At 37.2% G+C, this 20,563-nt stretch overlaps 1 protein-coding gene across 1 annotated transcript in view; it reads right to left on the reverse strand.

Annotated features, from left to right (window-relative positions):
- PAXIP1 (PAX interacting protein 1) overlaps positions 1-20,563 on the reverse strand; it is a 53,706-nt gene that overhangs the window by 24,554 nt on the left and 8,589 nt on the right. Inside the window, exons 4-14 of the mRNA XM_059818786.1 lie at positions 16,546-16,609; positions 15,687-15,800; positions 11,376-12,020; positions 7,762-8,485; positions 6,847-6,941; positions 5,774-5,869; positions 5,298-5,435; positions 3,818-3,939; positions 3,108-3,292; positions 2,930-2,973; positions 267-334 (exon numbers count right to left, since the gene is read on the reverse strand). Of these exons, the coding sequence (XP_059674769.1) occupies positions 267-334; positions 2,930-2,973; positions 3,108-3,292; positions 3,818-3,939; positions 5,298-5,435; positions 5,774-5,869; positions 6,847-6,941; positions 7,762-8,485; positions 11,376-12,020; positions 15,687-15,800; positions 16,546-16,609 (2,295 nt within the window). The remainder of the gene's footprint in view (positions 1-266; positions 335-2,929; positions 2,974-3,107; positions 3,293-3,817; positions 3,940-5,297; positions 5,436-5,773; positions 5,870-6,846; positions 6,942-7,761; positions 8,486-11,375; positions 12,021-15,686; positions 15,801-16,545; positions 16,610-20,563) is intronic.

Genomic DNA, 20,563 nt, shown 5'->3' on the forward strand with positions numbered 1-20,563 from the left:
CTCAGATGAATGAGAATTAGGTGGGAATCAATCTTCTTCTGAAGAAAAAATTTCTATGCTGAGAACAGAACATATTGTCCTATTTCTGTTCTCTCCCAATTCTTTACTATTTCATTCTCTAGTTATTATTTTATTCCTGCCAGTTGAGTAGCTGGCAATGTGCAAAAAACACTGCTAGTTATTTCAATTCGCAGGGCACAGGATGGAACTTTTTCTGTAGAAAAGTAAATTAAGGACTACCGGCACTGATTACTCGCTGTTCTTACCTTGCTCTTTTGGAAGATGGCTGAAGACTGGATTCATTTTGCTTTGGTTTCAAAGGCAACCTCACACCCTGAAATTAGATCATCTACATGTTTATATCTGAATCGAGCAGGGAAACCAACTTCTACTCTGAAAGTCGAAAACCACACACCGATATTCTGAGACTGTATTAAAGAAAATTAAATACAAATGAAAAAGACATGCTACTGAATGCATACTGGTGCACCTATTGCTTGCACAACTGACTTAAGAGCAAAGCTGAGTATTAACCAAAGTGTCTCCATAAAGTTACTTCATCATTTCTGTGAACAATAAATAAAATATTGTGGGACTTCTTTTCCTTTAAAATTAAGCTGACAATCATCAATGAAAATCCCAAATACTTAAATGAAAAAGAGACTGAAAAACGTGTCCATTTGTTAAATACATAAAGACTACAATATTCTTCCAGGTCCTTAAATATCAACAGAAAATACTGGCACCTGTGTTCTAAACACTCAAGGTCTCTGACTACATAAACAGAAGCTCCAGTGGATGCTCGGTTATTCACTGGACAGACACTCCTGCCTCCCGGTACTAGATCAGCCACTAGACCGTTTGCCTGAGAGTAGAGAAATGTAGCTTTGAGGCTCTCCTTGGCCTGAGCAACTTGAAACCACAGCTCTCACTTGCAGGAGCGGGTGACATCTATTGCATTCAAATCTACACCTGAAATTTAACGAGGAGTGCTAAAGGCACATGACCAGAAAGGCAGGCAGCATTATTCCAGCCTCGCTGTGAGGACAGTCCTTTGGGAGGAACAGGCCATAGCAGTTTGTTCCCTGCTAGACAATCACTAGTAAGAGCAGCTGGAAAGAAAAGCACACATGCTCACTTTTTGATAGATATTTCAACTATGAAAATGCAAAAGGTGGGTGGCATCAATACCGTCTGACAGACGGCTGTCTTCAAAAGAGGACCCCCTACTTTAAATCCCAAACCAAACAGAAATGCCTGCTGTGAAGGCCATCAAGTACCTTGTCTGACACTTCCACATGTCTGGCATTTTCTATTACTAAATATTCTTCATACATGGGCATCCTGAGGGGAGCTCGCCAAGATTACCTCCAGAAGTCCCTTTCAATCTAAGTTACAAGATTCTTACTGCAGATGGGCAAGAAGGGTCCCCATACAGTAAATACAGAAATGGAGGTACTAAATTAGGCTTTCTGACCCCTAAGTTATCTCAATTTGCTACATAAGGCAAAACATGGACCACCACCTGCTCTGACTGAGTCACATAAAGAAGGCACATGCCCAATTTTAAGATGACCTCAACTGCAGTGCGGATACAAAAGGTGGTGGTAACAAACCCAAAACTGAGTTGGTTAAAAACTATTTTAAATACTAATAGTGCATGCTGAATCTATTCAAGAATTTTTTATTTTGCCACTAGAAGAATACATTCTTTTTCAGGAAAATACGATGTACATGGATTTTTAAAGGCCGTTAATTTCCTAAAAATTAGTTTCTTACGGGCCCACAAAACAATTCCACAGGAGTCTATAAGTAGAAGAACATTCCAAACTTATGGCCAGGGATATAGTAGTGGCTATTTCTAAAGCTGAAAGGTATTAAAACAACAAATAATGCCCAGATCCTATTTAACTTATTACTACATATTAAGTTATGACAGTTACTAAGCTCCTCTTTTCTGAAGAGTATACAAAACAGCTGAGTTAAGAAGTGATCCAGAACACAAGACGTACGGCAAAACATTTTTGTGCAACATAAAATGTTATTCGACAGTCATCTATTGTGCAAATGAACTGAAAGCTCACTAGCTCAACGTGGGATTTACCGACGTCAAGGCAGACACTCTGAAAACAGTTATCAAGTAAAAATCTGAAATAATAAGAGAATTTACAATACAAAAACTGAAATAGCTTTCTAGATATTCAGAACAAGGAAACAGTTCAGAAGATAAGCTGCAGTTTTGACGTCAGCTCTTACACCTGTCTCATGTTTTGCATGTTTCACAAAATACACTACATGACAAAAACTAAATGTTCTGTGTCTTTTTTAAGGTACATTCTTCATATCCTTACTGTTGTTCATTTACACTGCTGTTATTTCCAGGGTTACTAACTACACTTTTTAAAGCAAGATATATTTTTAAATTATGAAATATATGGTATATATGCCCATGGTTTTAGTTCTTAGAATATTTCAAAGAGATGATATGAAGTAGTTCTACCCTTAATTTACATTATCTATCCTATTTAAAATTTAGTCAATATTCTAACAAAACTCTTACTGATTTTTGGTGCTCTGTGTTAAAAAGCCTTACATGATAGTGTTAGGTACTGAGTTAAAAAATACTAAGCCCTTTCTAAAGGTCTGAAATAAAAATTGAATAGTGAAGCACTAGCCCAAGATGACTCAAAAGTAACTTGATTTTGTATATCACAGTGCAGGTTCTTAGTTTTGCAAGATTATTTCTCAGATTTCTCAAAATAAAATAGAGAGAACACTAGCAGGAAGTAAAGCTAGGAAGTTCAGTATGGGTCTGTGTAAGTCCCTCTGGCATGTTGCTCACACCATATACACATGCTCACACATTAAAAACATTAAAGAGTAATCTTATAAAAATAGCTGTATATATATATACAACAATTCAACATACCATTAGAAGTTCTGGTGATACCTTTAATGGGACTCTCCAAGCATCTAGGAAATGAAGAACAAAACAAAAATGAAACCATTGCTAAGTTATTTATAACAGAAGACATATGCTTCTATTGATTAAATGAGTACATATATAAATGCTACAGAACTCAGGATTTGGGGACTGAAACTCTTACCCAGAAGGTTTAGAACTAGATGTTGACTAGGAGAAAGTGGATCTTGAAGACTGAATACTGTGTACCGACTGTGCTGTATCTGCCGTAAAGCTTCAAAATTTCCCAGCAGTATGTCACAGAGCCATTGCGCATTTACACACGGTATTCTCCACTCTTTAGCCTTCTCATACTTCAAGCCACTGGGCCTTATTGTTTAGAGAGGAAGGAAAAAAAAATTGTATTCCAATAAAATAGGTAAAATAGCAATTTCTAATAATAAACCTAAAATACCAATATTTCTGGTTAGCCTATTAACTGTTTTAACTGTGACTTTTAAGTAGATACTCTGAAAAAATACTTTTGCTTTACATGCTAGAACAAGTCAATTAGGGGAGTATTTCTGTCCCAAATGGAATCAAGTTAGACCTGGATTTAACTTATTTCCCTCCCACAACGTTTTAAAACAATTATTAAAAAAAATATATATATATTTTACTTAGAGATGATCTAACAGTCAACATCGCTTATTTCAGAAGGCCAAATTCATCATGTAACAGTGTGCAGTGATTTAGTTCAAGAAACAACATCACTAAGTTTATTGCTAACAAATTGCAAAATTGATTAAAATTAACATTCTTATAATGAGATGTAATTAGCACCTCACATTAAGAAAAGCACTAACTGGCAATAGGGAACTGAGAACACGGGTAGTGCAGAGATAAACCACTTACTCTTTACAGATGAGAACTGTATTGCTTCGACACAGATAGCCTGTGTATTTCGCACCTGCTAGGTAGGCCATTAATTTGAGGTCATCTCTGTCACTATCAACAAATCCTGTCACAGAGATTATCTACCAATAGAAAGAGACAGTTACAAATAACTGAACATAGATGGTACTTACAAAACACCACTGTTGAAACTATTTTTCTAACTTTTATACACTGCAATGAAATACACAGTATATCAACTACGGCATATAGGCACTTAATTAAAACATGGCTTGTAGGATACACAAAGTACAATTTAAAAGCGATTTGTTTATACATAAACATTTCAGGTTTCCAGCACTAGTTCTGACTCAGGAAGAGTAATTTTCATTTTGATGGTCAGCTTTTTCTCATTTACAAAAACTACAGTTTTACTATGAAAAAGCTCACAGCTAGTTTTCTTCTCACACATCTCTCACCTCTCTTCTGCTGCCGTTTATACTCAGGGAGACAGAGAAAAGCTTATACTTATTTACACCCTAGTCTACTTTTAAAAGTCTCCTGAATGCTCTGCTCTACCCTGCCGTGAAGCCAAATAAACTGTGCCAGCTGATCATAGGTGGTGAACCGTAATTCCACCTCTGCCATTCTTATCCTTAGTCTTGCCAAGTTTCCATTTTTGCCATTCTCTGCTTTTATTTAGGAAAAGGGAACAGCAATTTTGTTGTTGATAATAAAGTACATTTGTTACATTACATATTACATTTACTACTAACCACTGTGTTCACATGCACATTGTATATTCTAATTTTCCCAAACCTGTATTTATTTGTATGCCTTTTAGAACAGGCTAGTAGCAAGGCCATCATCCTGTATGTCTGCATCCAGCACAAAGAAATCCAATGTCAAGACATACTTTGGCATCTTGTTTTACGTTGCACAGTGTATTTCAACATGCATCCAATTCAACTGTAAGTTTATGTCTCAACTCCGCAAAATTCAACTTCCCCAGTGCTCCTCATTGCACAGGCTACTGGAACTGTGACTTCCTATTCTCCGAGTAACAGCACAGGCTTTGTTTTCTGACATTTGCTAGGTATTGACCCAGAAAAAGAAAAACCCTCAAAAAAATCCCCTCAAAATAGTGGGTTCTGGTAAAGGAAGCATATATTGTTAGACATGCTGTTAGTAAAGAACTACGCAGCTTGGATTCCTGTCTTGCTATGTATAACTCATGTAATCTTTGCACCTCAGTTTCTGAGAGAGTAATTCACAAACACAGGTGTTACTCCTCATCCCTCAGAACTCAGTAAGACTTGCATAGCACTCTGAATTACCCAGTGGTACGTAGCACATCAACACAGGACCTTAAGATTAACAGCTTTTCTCCTGAGACAAAAGAAACGTGTATTTTGCTTTGAGTAAGCACTTTCTAGCTATATTTTAATACTGCTCATGTAATGAGCCAAGCATTTGTTAGAAGTAAGCTTTTTCTTCTTACATGTTGAGAGCACGGCTTTCCTCCTGGTGGAAATGCCACTGGAAAATGAAGGGCTCTATGAGGTGGTACCATCTTCTTCTTCTTCAAGATCGAGTTCAGCCAATGTGCTGTAATACATCTCTTCCTTTCTCTTAAAGCCTATGAATACATGCATAAACAGCTTTTAAAAATCAAAATACATCTTTATTTTATTTTAAACTTTTTCTACAATACAAAGCTTCAATTCTAATCGCTTGTTTTTCGCTACTTTTTCAGGATCCTTCCTCTCATAGCATCTTCCTCAGTGTTTTCTGGAATAAACCTACTACATGCATTATGAAAGTTTGTTATACAATAAACCACAAATCATAAAAAACACATCATGAAAAATTTTAATTTTATACTTACAGTCTAAGCATGAAGTACATACTGAAAAGCCCTACCTTTCCAGTAATAAAATGAAAACATGCATGAATATATGTTACTAGTTTCCTCACCTGAGCATACATGTTACTGACTTGGCTTTCACAAAGGAGATGTGTACATCTGCTTGTAAGGGTAGGGTCCACTGTCCCACCATGTGCTTGAATGATCTAGTAAGAGAACAAACACAAAACTTCTAATATATATAATAATTTTAAAATTACCCTAAGAAACAAACAGTCTGAAATTAAAGTCTAGTCTTTAGGACACTGCCACCATTAGCACCATTTCACTGAAGAGTTACCCCCCCAAAAAAGGTTTGTTATCTAGCTTAAAAACATTTTTGGGAAAAAAAAAAAAAAAAAGGAGAAAACAAAATTAAATATGCACCTTTTCACTGAGTTACAAAAAGTCTATTTTTTTAGAATCAATTAAAAAAACAAACAAAAATATATAAACAAAAATAACCCTTCTCACGTTTTTTATTTTTGCAGTGTAACTATTAAACAATTTTTCATGAACTATTCAATTCTATCTCAGCAATAAACACAAGTGCTGTTAAAAATGTCAACAGCTTACTTGATTATGCAAAATTGTAGGGAAAATTCAACTATAAAATCCATCAGAAGTTTCTGAAGAACATCAAAGTCCTCTCATTTAGGAAAGGATACAATCAGATTTTTCTGAAAAATAGAAGTTGGCAAAAAATAGAAACACTCTATTCCTCCATCTTATTCACTCAGGTGGATACCTCACAGGCTACTAAATGCCAAAGTTATACGCAAAAAAAAGAGTCTTTTTATACAATCAAGTTAAAGATAGAGAGCAATGCAATATTACACTTGCTGCACTATGGCTGCCTGATTAAAAGCATAAATAGTCAGGAAATAGTTAAGGCTACAACTTATTTAGCCAATGTTCTGACTAAAGACCTAATTCAACCAGGCTGCACATCTAAAGCATTTTTATTACTTTTTCTGGCCAGCTGTAGTTGAATAATGGTTTTTAGGTTGTAACACAAACATTACACAAAATGATGCCTAAGGAAAAGTGAACAGTGCTGAAATACTTCCAATCATTCCTTTCAGGATTTAGTTACAATGACATTATGGTATCATAGTTTTTTAAAAATACAGCAGAATCTTACCCGTTTCCAGGTTGCTAACAGCTGTTTGTCAGACATCTGTTCTGGGTAATCAGCAATTGCAAAGACACAGCCCAGCAGGAAATACTCTTCTGGAACTGGAATAGTTTGGCACATAAAAGAACAAAAAATTAAATACTTACAAGTCTGAAGAGTTCATCTCAGAACATAGTTGCTACACTAATCTTTCCTACTACCAGGTTTTAAACGTCATTCAATTTTGAAGTAAGTCTTTCTTGGAACAAGTAGGATTCAAAATTTCAAAGCTGACAGACACATCTACAGGCATAGTTCACCCAGGGTTTGTTTTTGTTCTGAGTGGGTTTTTTCGTGGAGGAAGGGGGCTAAAGGGGTAGAAGCAAGGGGCACCAAAAGGAAAACATAAGACAACAACTTACTCTTTTATATACATCAGCTATGAATAGTCAAAACAATAAAAAAGCTTTCAGTTCTACTAGCATGGACAGAATTCAAAGCAAGGTATGGCAACTGTCTATCTGATACTGAACCCTCATTAATTTAGTAGTATTTCCAAAATTTAAGCTGTCTTTCCAGTTGTTATCCTCTTTGAGAGCTTCCCCTTTTCCCCCTTCCAAAGGAAAAAAAAATAATTAAAAATGTATGATATGCATAGACTAATACTGTTCTCATAGCATAATTTATATGCTAGTGGCATAAAGTATGTATTTGACAAGAGAAAGTTCTCAGTGCTCTCACGCTTTTCAGATTTCTGCATCATCCCTAGTTATAATTTAAATCTGTTTGCCTAAAAATTAGTAAAACAGGTCCTGAGCCATGAATGGTGTTTCTAAGTTTTACAATCCCATACTGTAAACACAACATTATTTATATTCTAACCCACATTATGTCATGTCATTAGCCACTTTTTTCCAGGATCAGAAGGCAATAATTACTAACTCTCTGCTGCTGGATCGTGTCCAAAAAGCGGCTGCTGTTGCAGTTGTTGCTGTTGCTGCTGGTGGTGTTGTGGCTGCTGGGCTGTAACTTGATGCTGTAGTGCTTGAGATGTCTGAGTTAAGTGTTGTGTTGCCTGATTCTGCATTTGCTGTTGCTGATGCTGTTGATGTAGTCTCTGTAAGTGCTGCTGCTGCAATTGCTGCTGCTGTATTTGCTGCTGCTGATGTTGCAGCTGTTGTTGTTGCAGATTCTGTTGCTGTAGCTGCTGCAGTTGTTGCTGCTGTAGCTGCTGCTGCTGCAGCTGATGAAGTTGCTGTTGCAAAGCATGCTGCTGTTGGAATTGGAGCTGTTGCTGAGGACGATGTAGCTGCTGTTGAGCATGGAGCTGCTGCTGTGGAAACTGAAGCTGCTGTTGGGCGAACTGGTGCTGCTGATGAACTTGCTGTTGCTGTTGTGAAAACTGATGAGGCTGTTGCTGTTGGAAAGACTGCTGGGAAATCTGGGGTTGTTGCTGCTGCTGCTGTTGTAGCTGCATAAGTTGTTGAGGTTGAAGGTGTAAAAGAGGATGGTGCTGTTGTTGCTGTGCTTGATGTGACTGCTGTAATAAATGTGTCTCTGGTGTTAGTTTCACTTGACTAAACAGCACCGCATTTGGATGTCCCTGTTGGTTATGATTTACTTGTTGTTCTAAACTTTTTGTAGGTGCTGAAAGTGATTGTAATATCTAGAAAACAAAGATTAGTTTTGTGACCTTTTTGTTGTCATTCAGTTTTAAAAATATTTAAAGAACTATTGGGAAAATACAATTCTCAAAAGGAAAGAACCCTACGCTTAAATACATTGTGAGCTAAACAAAAATCTTTAACTGCTAATACCAAAATAAAAAGACTGGACTTACACATAGAGAAGCATGGAGCTACACGTGGCTCCTAATATAAGGCAATGCACATTTTAGCAAAATTTAAGATTAAAACCCATCCCTGTATTATTGATGATATCTCCAATAACATTATGACTATTAACACTATATTATTCATTACATTGATCAACTCAATCAACTGTAATATTCATTTTACAATCCTGTTGGCCCATTAAGTTCAAAGTTTAGTTCCATAGTCTTACTTTCTTTAACTTAAAAAATTGCTCATAATGCCTCTAATTAGTGCTGTTTGAAACATGGGAACATAATACAACCTTGCTTTCTTTTGAACCAATTCAGGAATATTTAGCTCTATTTTTAAACTGAATCCCAAAATACAAAGAAAACCTTGATCTGCTGAGCACTAATAGTTTCTTGGGGGGGAAAAAAAAAAAACCTAACCAACCCATACTTCAGAATAATAAATTTTATGTTTATACAGAGTGCCAAAGTAATCTGGAGTTCAATTTCAATTTTTAGATGTATAACTCACTGTTAAGGGAAAAATAACTTCACACTAAGCAGACACAAGTTAGCAAGTGAGTTTTTAAAGCATCAGAAAAGGGAAAATTGTGTAAATTCCTAATAGATTAGAATGAGTTCTACATATTTATTAAAATATTTTAATATAAACTACCTAGTAAAAATTAAAAGAAACAATAGGGAACTCCAGACTCTCCATTTGTAAAGTCTTTTAAAAATTAAATCAGCTTTGGTGAATCCTGCAAAGCTTGTTTCCTTCACCCACACTATTTCATGACACACAGTGTAAACTCCAGTGATGTGTGTGTATGAGAGAGAGGAATCAAAGCACATCACTAGAACACAAAGCCAATTAACTGTATCCTCTCAATGATGTCCATCAACTCTTCATCAGAGGTGGCTCAAGTGGTTTTTACAATGCATTTCAAAACTCCTCAGATTTCATCTAAGTAGTTTTGCTGTTGTTGGTATAGCATACATTTACTACCAGGATTATCAGTGCATCACCCATCACTAATGTCTAGACAGCACCACAGTATAACCATTTAATAACTAAAAATAACATATATAAAAAGAGTATTTCCCTGGCTCAGTATGAGGAGAGATCTTCATGCTGCTCTCCACAAAAAAGTCCCAAAAGTCAAAATTACAGAAGCTTCAGGACACATATTTCAAAATAAAGGGATAAAACTTTCAAAAGTATTCTAGGGCTATACTCAGATCTGCAAAACGCCTTATTATTACAGATCTTGCCATTCAGCAGAAATCTGATGTTCAAATTAAACATTAACTTTCCAAGATTGTGCACCAAGACACAGAATCCACCCAAGACTAGTACCCAAGCAGTATACAAAGTACAATTTAACCTAGCCAGAGGGAAGCTATAAGGAAAAAGGTAGAATTGGTATTCCTCCCTCTAGGAAGCAGATTCACAATTCTAAGATGCAAAGCTGTTTTCCATGTGTTGGAGCTAGCACATCAACCTACAAAGCAGCCTGATATGGTACTTGAGAACAGTCCTTGCACACCAGTCGAGTCCATAGTCTAACATACTTTTGGAGAACAAAGTCTAGCCGAAGCACGATACCATCAACCGCCCTGTAGCTCTGTAAGTATTACTTACAGAAAAATACTTCCACAGGGACGCCACTAAAGACTATTTGATAGTACAATGACCGGATTGTAGGTGTGGTGTTCAGACATGAAAGCATCAGCCAACTTACCAGCACTGCCCAACTGACCAGAACTTTGGCGGTTCTGCTCAGTCCTTATCCAGAAGCCTCAGTCCTTAAACAATTCAAGGCACTGAGAAGAGGAATCTAAGACTCAGTTTTCAAAGGAATCCTGCATATTTCTGTTTCATATTCAGAAGTCATATAGACAACAAAGAACCAACATTTCTGAGCGACTCCACTTCTTGTGTTTAAGTACTAGCTGTAAACTTCTAATTATTCAGGCACCTTTGAAAGTTTTACCTTCAGACGAACAGCCAAATAAACGCATCAGTACAATTATTTAAGTAAAAGATCTGTCTAACATTTACCAGCACCTACTTTTCTCACATTCCCTTCCCATGAACATCTTAGAATTTCAATGCTGCAAGTTATTTCAGTGCATGTTCATTCGCTTTTTATTTTTCTCTAAAAATAAATTCAATACAAAAGCTGCAATTATTTCAACTATACAACTGGCATAAGAACCTGTAAGTTAGGACTTCTGCCTCATAATCCTGACTATACAACAACTTAATGACGTTCAGCAGAACAACACAGTATAGAACTGAACCTACTGTGAGAACAATCAATTTCACGCTTCTATGTGTTTATAGCACAAATAATTCCTTGCACTGAATAAAAAGCTTGAAAGGTATGAAATCAAGTTTCCTGAACTAGCCAAATAATTCTAAATTAATGAATATTTTTTTTTGCTCTTACCAAGAAATCAATACCGAAACTCTAAAGCACGCTTTAGTTAAACACAGCTTTACTCTTCCAAACATTTTTTCCAAATGCATTCTTACTTCTGTGAACCTGCTAGGAATGAAGTTACTTATTATGGGGAGGTTAGTAATTTGGCCACAACTTTTAAGTAACACGGAGAACTTTTAATCCCTTGTACGTTTAAAGAACAACAAAAGGAAACTGAAGTTCTTGGATATGATAGTTCCTAAGAAAAAGTCCAGTATCTTATAAATTAAAAATCCAACACTTACATGTGCTACATTTGATGGTCTATTAATCTGCTGAATATCAGCACTATTAGTAATATTCCTCAACGTTCGCACGGCTGGACTCCACGTAGCCATCATTTCCGGTCGATCAGAACCTTGGGCACCTTGTACTGAAGCCATTAGATTGCCTCTCATATCTGGAGGCAAAATATTACCTGGCACTGGTGGGACATTGGCACATAAATTAATTAACCCAGAGTCTTTCCCTTGAGGCAACCTACGCTTTGCTGCAGATGCCTGTGGCACTTCAGCTGGTGTCCAGTTCAAATTCCTTTCTTGCTTTTCTGGAGAGGAATCTGAAGAATCATCAAACATCAGTTCCCCTTTTGCCTTATCAGCAGTAGTAGATTTTGGTGAAAAAACTTGATCACCCAAAGGCGATCCTTCTCGAGAAGATGCTGGGCTTGATAATTTTTCATCAGTACTAGCTTCATTTTGAGAATCTTGTTCTTCATTTTCTGCTTCCTCCTCCTCTTCCTCCTCCTCCTCTTCTTCCTCCTCGTATATAATTAAACGAGGATGATAAGGAGTCTCTTCTTTTTTAGTCTTATCAGCTATAGAATCCAGTACCCAGTCTGGTGTCACAATTTTAATGCTGTCCCGTTTACAAGCACATTCATATTTTTCCTAGGGGGAAAAAAAAAAAAAAAAGGAAAGATTTTATTTAAAGACAAAAAATCCCAAACAACTTTTTTGAGGGAAGGGCTAGAGCACAGAGAAGCAGATCACAAGAGGCTGTCCAATTAACAGAAAGTGATCTCTCCCAGAAACAACAGAACAAACTACACTGCTGTGCATAACCACAAATTCCAAGAGATTAAAACAAAAACCTCCACATTTACAACATAAAGGACTCAGAAGGCACAACTGCAGAAGATTAAGCCTTCACTTGCAAAAACACCGCTACCCAAATTCTTCTCAAACCCAATCACCAAAATATTTGAAAATCATGAAATTTGGTTCTGAAAAAGCCTTCAGAACTCCGGTAGCTGGGAACATCACAGTCAATATTAAGACGCAGCTGATTTAAGTGGACATTAAGGTGAGTCTAAATACAGTTTATACTTACAAGGTGATCACTCAAAAATATGCATTTCAGCAGGCATACAAATCAGAAACCGATCGGTTATTTCCCATACACCTTCTCAGAAGCCACAAATTGTAATGTTGCCCTCAACTTGAAAGTTACACATCTGTCCATATATTAGCTAAACCCATTTTAATGAGAGGTTACTGTGCTGACAAAGTAGAAAACTTTATCACTCCCTGCTTTATCATTTCATCATTTGAAGATATATACAAATAGTAAAACTTCACTGTTTCCTTTCCTAAGAAATAGAAATAAGACACAGGATCAGTGCTCTATTTATTCAAACATCCTCTTTGATGGAAACCCCGCACAGGTATCAAGACAGTGGAAAAAAAAAGAAAACTTTCTTTAGAAGATTTGAAACTAATTTCAGGATCTAATATTTAAAAGTGATTGAACTGGGATTTTCTTCGTATGTCAAACAATGTAAATTAACAACCAGCACACTCAGAGGAAATTAATTTAATTTAATGATTCTCTAGAGTTATTTCCTACAATGAAACTGTCATTCATACACAATAAAGAGATTACAGATGAAACCAAGTTTATTTGCAGATATGAGTTTTCATTCTTTCTTTGTGGTGAGAATTATTAAGAATCTTGTTTTATCACCCTGTGTCTAGTCAAAGTAATCATTTAAGTTTTCACTAGTGTCAAAACTGTTCTCATTACAAACTGCTGCAGATTCCCGTGTAGTAGTATGTCAGAGCAGCAGGACTAGAAGCATTTTAAGTAATCACCCTATAAAATTGTTCCCATTCAATGATTACGTAAATTAAACAAGATATTTACTTTATCCTACAGATATGAAATGCTAATGTGGTTTTTTTTCAGTTTCTTGACTGGGAAGTTCAAGACAAGATCCTTTGCTCTAAAAAGCTTATGATTTAAGGCAACACTTAAATGTGTATCATTGCCTCTTAAAAACACTATTTTAGGTAGCAAAGCTCTTTGTCCACATGTTACATTTTGTTGTGATGGAGGAGACAACTAGGGTGGTGTTTGGTACACTCAGATCATGCACTTAACACCCCACCCCCACAAAAAAAAAAACCTACAAAGGTTCTTATAGATTTAAATGAAACAGGGAAGAAAAAGCAAGCACTTTCTCTTCTCCCAATGCCATGTTTTATTCTAAAGCACTTTCCTATGCATTGAACACATAAGTTTATCGTCATCCTACTAGCCACATGTTTATCTTAGTATTAGATAGTTTACATTAACCCCAAAACATTAAAAGGGTCATTGGTAGGGCAAAAATATACTCAATTTGTATAAAACGTTAGAAACTTGACAAAGTTTTACAGAACTTGATCTTAGAGTTACTCACATTCAAATAACTAACCTGTGCGACCCCTCCCACTGACTGGAAATTAAAAAAAAAAAAGGCGATGGAGATATGCTCATGTTATTAAAGGACAAAAAATAAAACACACAAAAACAAAACCAAAAACTTGCTCCATCCACCACATTAACTAAGAGCATCCAAGCAATCATTTTTAAGTGAGCTTCAAATTGGTTTAAGTATTTTCAGTCTCTGAACAAACACACTAAATCAATTACAAACTTATTTCTTCTTCAGGAAGAGGAGTACCTGAACACTACATGGAGTTTCAATGAACTACTATAACCAAAGCATTATTAGCATTATAGTAGAGAAGGCTATTCTGATGTGTTCAATGCTGCCTTTAAGCCAGTTACCTAATCTTTCTAATTCAGTTTCTCCATTTGCATAAAGACAGCAACATTAGACTTCCTACACAGGAGTAGGAAGTCAAATGATGATGATACTAAATCAGGAGGAGCTGTGGACTCCCTTGATGGTAGAGAGGCCTTACAGAGAGATCTGGATAGACTAGAGAGCTGGGCAATCACCAACTCTATGAAATTTAACAAGGGCAAGTGCCCGATTCTGCACCTGGGATGGGGTAATCCTGGTTATAAGTACAAACTGGTGGATGAGAGGCTGGAGAGCAGATCCGCAGAAAGAGATCTGGCAGTTTGGTTTGATGGCAAGTTGAATATGAGTCAACAGTGTGTCCTGGCAGTCGAAAGGAACAACCATGTCCCGGGGTGCATCAAGCACAGCATAGGTAGCCAGTCGAGGGTGATTATTGTCCCACTCTACACTGCACTGGTGCAGCCCCACCTCTAGTACCGTGTGCAGTTTTGGGCACCTCAATAAAAAGGACATCAAACTATTACAGTGTGTCCAGAAGAGGGCAGCCAAGATGGTGAAAGGTCTTGAGGGCAAGACTTATGAGGAGCAGCTGAGGTCACTTGGCTTGCTCAGCTTGGAGAAGGCTGAGGGGTGACCTCATCGCAGTCTACAATTTCCTCAAGGAGGGGCAGCGGAGGGGGAGGTGCTGATCTCCTCTTTCTGGTGACCAGCAATAGGACACGAGGAAATGGAACAAAGTTGCATCAGGGAAAGTTCAGACTGGACATCAGGAGAAGGTTCTTCCCTGAGAGGGCAGTCAGTCACTGGACAGGCTCCCCAGGGAAATGTTCACGGCACCAAGCCTGTCAGAGTTCAAGGAGCATCTGGATGACGCTCTTAGTCATATGGTTTAGTTTTAGGTAGTCCTGCGAGGAGCAGGAAGTTGGACTTGATGACCTTTATGGGTCCCTTCCAACTTGAGATATTCTATGATGGGAGTGTTTTGAAGTATGAGTACTTTAACAGCAGTTGGACAGGAATGCTGTGTACTGTTTATCCTAACGTCTCTGTTTAAGAGGAATGACTTGAGGGATTTTGAGAGTTGTCTTTAAGAAAAAAACAACAACAACAAAAGAAAATAACGTGCTCCTCCTCCTGCTCTTTATTCCTCTCTCCCTTCTAACATGGAAGGGCATTTTACACAATTTTTCAATTTTGTCCTTCATTTTTCTTCACTGATTCTGTATCTACACATTTACAAATCATGGTTAAGACAAACAGAGTAAAGAGTAAAATGCTTTGTTCAACCAGAGATACAAAAACTGATATGAAATTGGACATCTTTTTAATTAATCAGGCTTAAAGCCATGCAGAAAATAAATACGAACTGAATAGCTGCAATGCATACTTGTGTTGAATTTAGCTGTTCAAGACTAACGAACAGTCTGAAGAACCCTCGCTTCAGGGAGATGGAAAATTTTTGATTATTCAAAAGCAAATGAGAGCTACAACAAGAAGAATTGTACATGTAATAAACTCTTACCCCCTTTGGCTCAGGCACAATCAAATGACTGCACTTATTATTGAGGCTCAGCTGGCAATTCCCTCCATAAAAAGTAATCAAAGCCCACAGCGTACTTCGGTCTTCAGATGAAACCTAAAAGGAAGGTAAATAAGCCTTTTAGTTCTATGCAACCAGGTGCCTTCTACTTGAAGAATTTTAGTACAATCCATGACATACCATTAACAAGTCTGGCTAATGTATCACTATCACTTTTAAATACCAAATTAGCATGAAAGTTACGGAGAAAAAAGGGTGACAGAGAGACGCAGCACAAAAAGACATGAAACAATCATTTTTAACCTGCACAGAGAAAAAGAAAACATTCTTCACTCCTGTAAAACTCAACATTAATATATCACCTTCCACAAGAGAAAAGAGTTAGCGATCAAGCAAACAAGATTTATCTTACATAACCTGTTAAAATTCTGTTTAATTAATTTAAATAAGTAGACCAAATTAATAGCCTGTGTAAATACATGAAGTGTTTATTTCTAACAATTTATGTCACAGCAATGTCCCCCTCCCCTGCCAAGAAAGCCACATGTTATTTAGGCCATTACCATTCAGAGTTAGTGACACTATTACAGGAACAATCTGTTAAAAAGTCTAAAGCACATATATGCATATATTTCATTAGCACCTAGGGCTTTATCCTGTCTGTCTGCACACACGCACTGGTCACCAACAGGCTACTCACAGATCTATAGAGCTGGCTATGAACTCAAGCCACTGAAGCACCACCTTTCCACTTACTTTACTCACTGGCACCGTTGTTAAGGTTTCAGAGCATAAGTAGGTAAAACATGTTGAGTAGGCTGAAATATGGTTCACTTCTTACCTGAGAGAGACAGGCAGTGACTCCAAAAAAGATCTGACACGATTCTGGAGAAAAGCCATTTACACTGGAAAGCAGGTGTCAAGGATGCAAAATAATTCAAATTAAAGTTTCCTGAGGGATATTAGAAGGAAATTAAATAGTGTGCATAATACTCCTCAGATATTAATCAAGTATTTGACCATTCAAAAACTTTTATCTTTAAAAGCATGTTGTCTGTTTCCAGTTCAAGTTGTATGCATCAGGAAAGAACCGAGGTACAAACTGGATCAGGACACCTCTAATATTATGACCGATTTTGGTAACATTACAAACTTGCCTCGTCCCAGAGCATCTCCCTCAACCCATCTCAGGATGCTAAACACAGGAAGTTTAGCTTACAGGAGTCAAGTCATTACCAAAAGCTTCCTTTCATTATCAAGTGCTTATCTTCCATGTTTAAAAAAAACAGGAGAATCTGAGGAAGAAACTTTTGCTACAGTCAGCAACAGACAATACAGAAGGAATATGATGCCCAAAGAATTTGATAAAAGAAGTCAGAGCAGGAAAAGTGTATTTTTCTAAAATAAAAGCTAATAGCAGACACCTGTAGAAAGTCGCAGTGCCTTTTTTGCAAGCTTATTAAAAAAGATGGCAATCTGGTGGATGACCTCGTTTAAAACCAGTAAGAAATAAAAGCAGTCTTTAAAAAAAAAAAAAACAAAACAACAACAACAAAAAAACTCAAAAAAACAAGGTTAGAAACTAATACAGAAGCCAGAGGTTTCAAAAATAGTAAAGTTTGGTAAACAAATGGTAGAATTTTTGGTTGAAGACATGTTTTAGAACCTAACCTGCCCTTTACAATTTTGCAAAGACTGGAAAAGTAGAAACAGTTTCCTAGCATACAGCATGGTTATTAAGTCCACAAAAGGCACTGAACAACAAACATATCAAGGGACAAGCTCATGTATCAAGAAAAACAAAGTATTAGAAAGATTATCTGCAAACAGAGGTATAAGCAAGCACCAAATCTTCCACAGCTGATTTCTTCCTACTGAGGTATAACACTGCATTGGAAGTTGGCTACGCAACAGGTATGGGGCAGGGCAGGGGTGCAATCTAGGAGCTACTGTGAAACACAAACTGAGAAAACATCACACTGGGATGTAAAAACAGAAACACAGCCTGAAACTAACATGAAGTTTTCCACCATGCTTTCAAAATTCAACAAGATCTCTGGTAGCAATGTGTATTTATTTTCAGATGCATGAAAGAGACAGATAACGAAACAGTATCCTAAAAAGAGCAGTGAGAATTTTTACAGACCTAGTAAATACAGCTTACAAGAGGAAACTGAAAGACCAGAATTGATGTGTTTAAGAAGCTAAGACAACACATCTTCAAACCCTTTTAAAGGCTGCCAAATGAAAAGAGAAGTCATTTCTTCTCCCTGTTCAGACTGGCTCAGATAAATCAGAACAGGCTGCAGCATGGTAATGGGGTTAAACTAGCAACACAACAGTGAGGCACAGTAAGGTGACTGGGGAGACTATGAAATCCCCACTACAGGAGGGGCTTTGTGAAACATGAGAGAACAGTTTGACGTAAGTGACCTGGGAAAGACAGACGGACCAGCTGACTCCCTCTTCCACACTTTCATATGATTTTGTGTTTAAGATACATGCACACCTTGCTGGAAAAAAGCACTACAAAACCAATGTGCATTGTGTTACAAGTACACACTGAGGTTTTTGTAATGAAACAAAATTGTTCTCCCCGTGCTGTTGACAGATGCACCAGCAATACTTAAATTTTGAGACCCAGGAGAGACAACACGCAGCAAGCTGACAACAAAGCCCAGAGCACTTTAAAACTTAAGAATAGATTACTGCCATTATCCGGAATACTCCAAGAAGTTCAAGTTTGATGAATGTCCTAAATTTCACTGTGTTGCTGAGTATCTCATCGAAGGTAGAGATTCAGTACTAGATCTTCCAGAAGTGTACAGTTGTCTACTCCCTGCCTTAACATCTGCTCCTAGCACATAAAGCAGCAACAGCTCAGTGTTTAACTTTTAAGAGGTTCATCAGTTTGACTGCAGCTTGCACTCTCTAAAGAATAGGAGTGAAATAGACCCTCTTTTAAGAGTTACAAGCAGCACAACAATAAGGTTCCAAATGGGTGTGGAAAACAAGAAAGAGGGAATGCAACAAAACCCACTTTTTTTTTCCCTCTCAGCAACAAAAATTCAAAAGTGCTCTGACCCTCTTTCATCTGGAAAAGACCATGGAAAAATAGTCCTTCCTTATTCTTGCTTTTGCTGGTATCAAGAGAATTAATAAAGAAATCACCAGCCCTCTTTATGGCATTATAACTGAGGTTTTCACACACAAAACTGTATTTCCTTCTTCAGGAAGGCTGCTTCCAGATTAATTTTTCTGCAACTTCCCTTCAACTGCAGGTTAGTCAGATTTCCCTAACATCAGTTAGCAGTGAACAGGAGAACACTGCCTTCTGAAGTTCCTCCTGATGAAAACAACTTTCACAGTGCAATGTTCAAATGTATTTCTAAGAAACAGGCGGAATTACTGCGCTTCTATACTGCATTAAATCTTTCTACATCAAACTTCACCTTTAACAACTGACAGGCAAATGCTCATCAACTAAGTACTCGAATTGGTAAGCAAACATCGTATCTTTAAGGCTCTTATTAGATCCATGTATCTACCTGACAGAAGATGTTTTGAGGACTTGCTTCTTCAGTAAATTCAGTGACAACTTGAGTATTACATCTCCGAATTAAAACATAAACAAAAGATGAAAATGCAAAATCTCAAACCTCTGCCTAAACAGGGTCGAAAAACAATCAACTGGAAAAAGTAAGCTATTCCTTATATTTTTTTCATTATGGTAGTACCTAAAACCCTAATGAAAGGCTGGATACCACTGCACTAGAGGTCGTAAAGAGACTGAAACAGAACAAAGTTAAGACTTAACAACCCATTTTAGTGAGCACTATAAGGCTCAGAATAAAATCTAAAACCACCAGGTTCTAAGGACATGAAGTGCTAGAAAGAATAAAGTCAAAGGTCCAAGGACACATTTATTGTTGACAGGTGTACAAAACTTCCTTCTTCCATGCAACCCAGGAATACGATACTACTGAGACCTGGTCTTTTCATTTGGTCATTCCTGTATACCCACAATAAAGACTTCCTGAGCAATAGCCATTCAGGGCTACATTCACACATTTATTGCTACAATTTAGTTATGGACTGCATCACTCAATGGCTTTATCTGTTGATTTCTCTTCTGGGTATGTAGTAACATCAGCTCCTACAGCATCCTTTTAAAAACCCCTGGTTTCAGACAGAAGACCAATTTTCTAATAATGCAACTTCTCCATGGGAAAGAACAACACTAATAATGCAATTCTAGATAACTTCAGCCTGAAAATGTAGCTAATTCCAAGCTATTTTAATATTTTTTCAACCAGTCCTCAGGAACAGGGAGAAGGCTTACAGATGCGTGACATAAGCAACTGTACACTCCCATCCTGATGATGAAAGGATGATAAACACATTTAATATTTCCAGATGCAAAACACAAAAATCACCAGCCTAGATCACATCACAATAATCAAATTATTTTTAGTACAGGAGTAGCTCTGCTAATTTGGGTTTTGCCACGTAATGTTTGGTGCATTTTTGCCATTTGGAAGCCAAGTCATTCACGGAAAACTTTCTTCTGCTTAGGTCAGAAGACTACCCACGACTATGGCAAGTGTTTCCCACTAACTGCTGAATCCTATCTGACATGTTGATTATTGTGATCAAAACAGCTGCAAAGACCTCACTATATCACTTTATGTGATTAATTCAATGCTTTCTCTTCCTACAGTTCACTCCCTGAGCTGAATTCTCTTGGGGAAGTAAGAGAATATACAGGCTATTTCCAAAATAGTTGAGACATAGCGAGATGGAAAGGCACATACCTTGAAATACCGTGTACAAAACATGAATTCTGAATCACTGAGGCA

Source organism: Gavia stellata, chromosome 6 (genome assembly GCF_030936135.1).
Source record: "Gavia stellata isolate bGavSte3 chromosome 6, bGavSte3.hap2, whole genome shotgun sequence".
Lineage (NCBI taxonomy): Eukaryota > Metazoa > Chordata > Aves > Gaviiformes > Gaviidae > Gavia > Gavia stellata.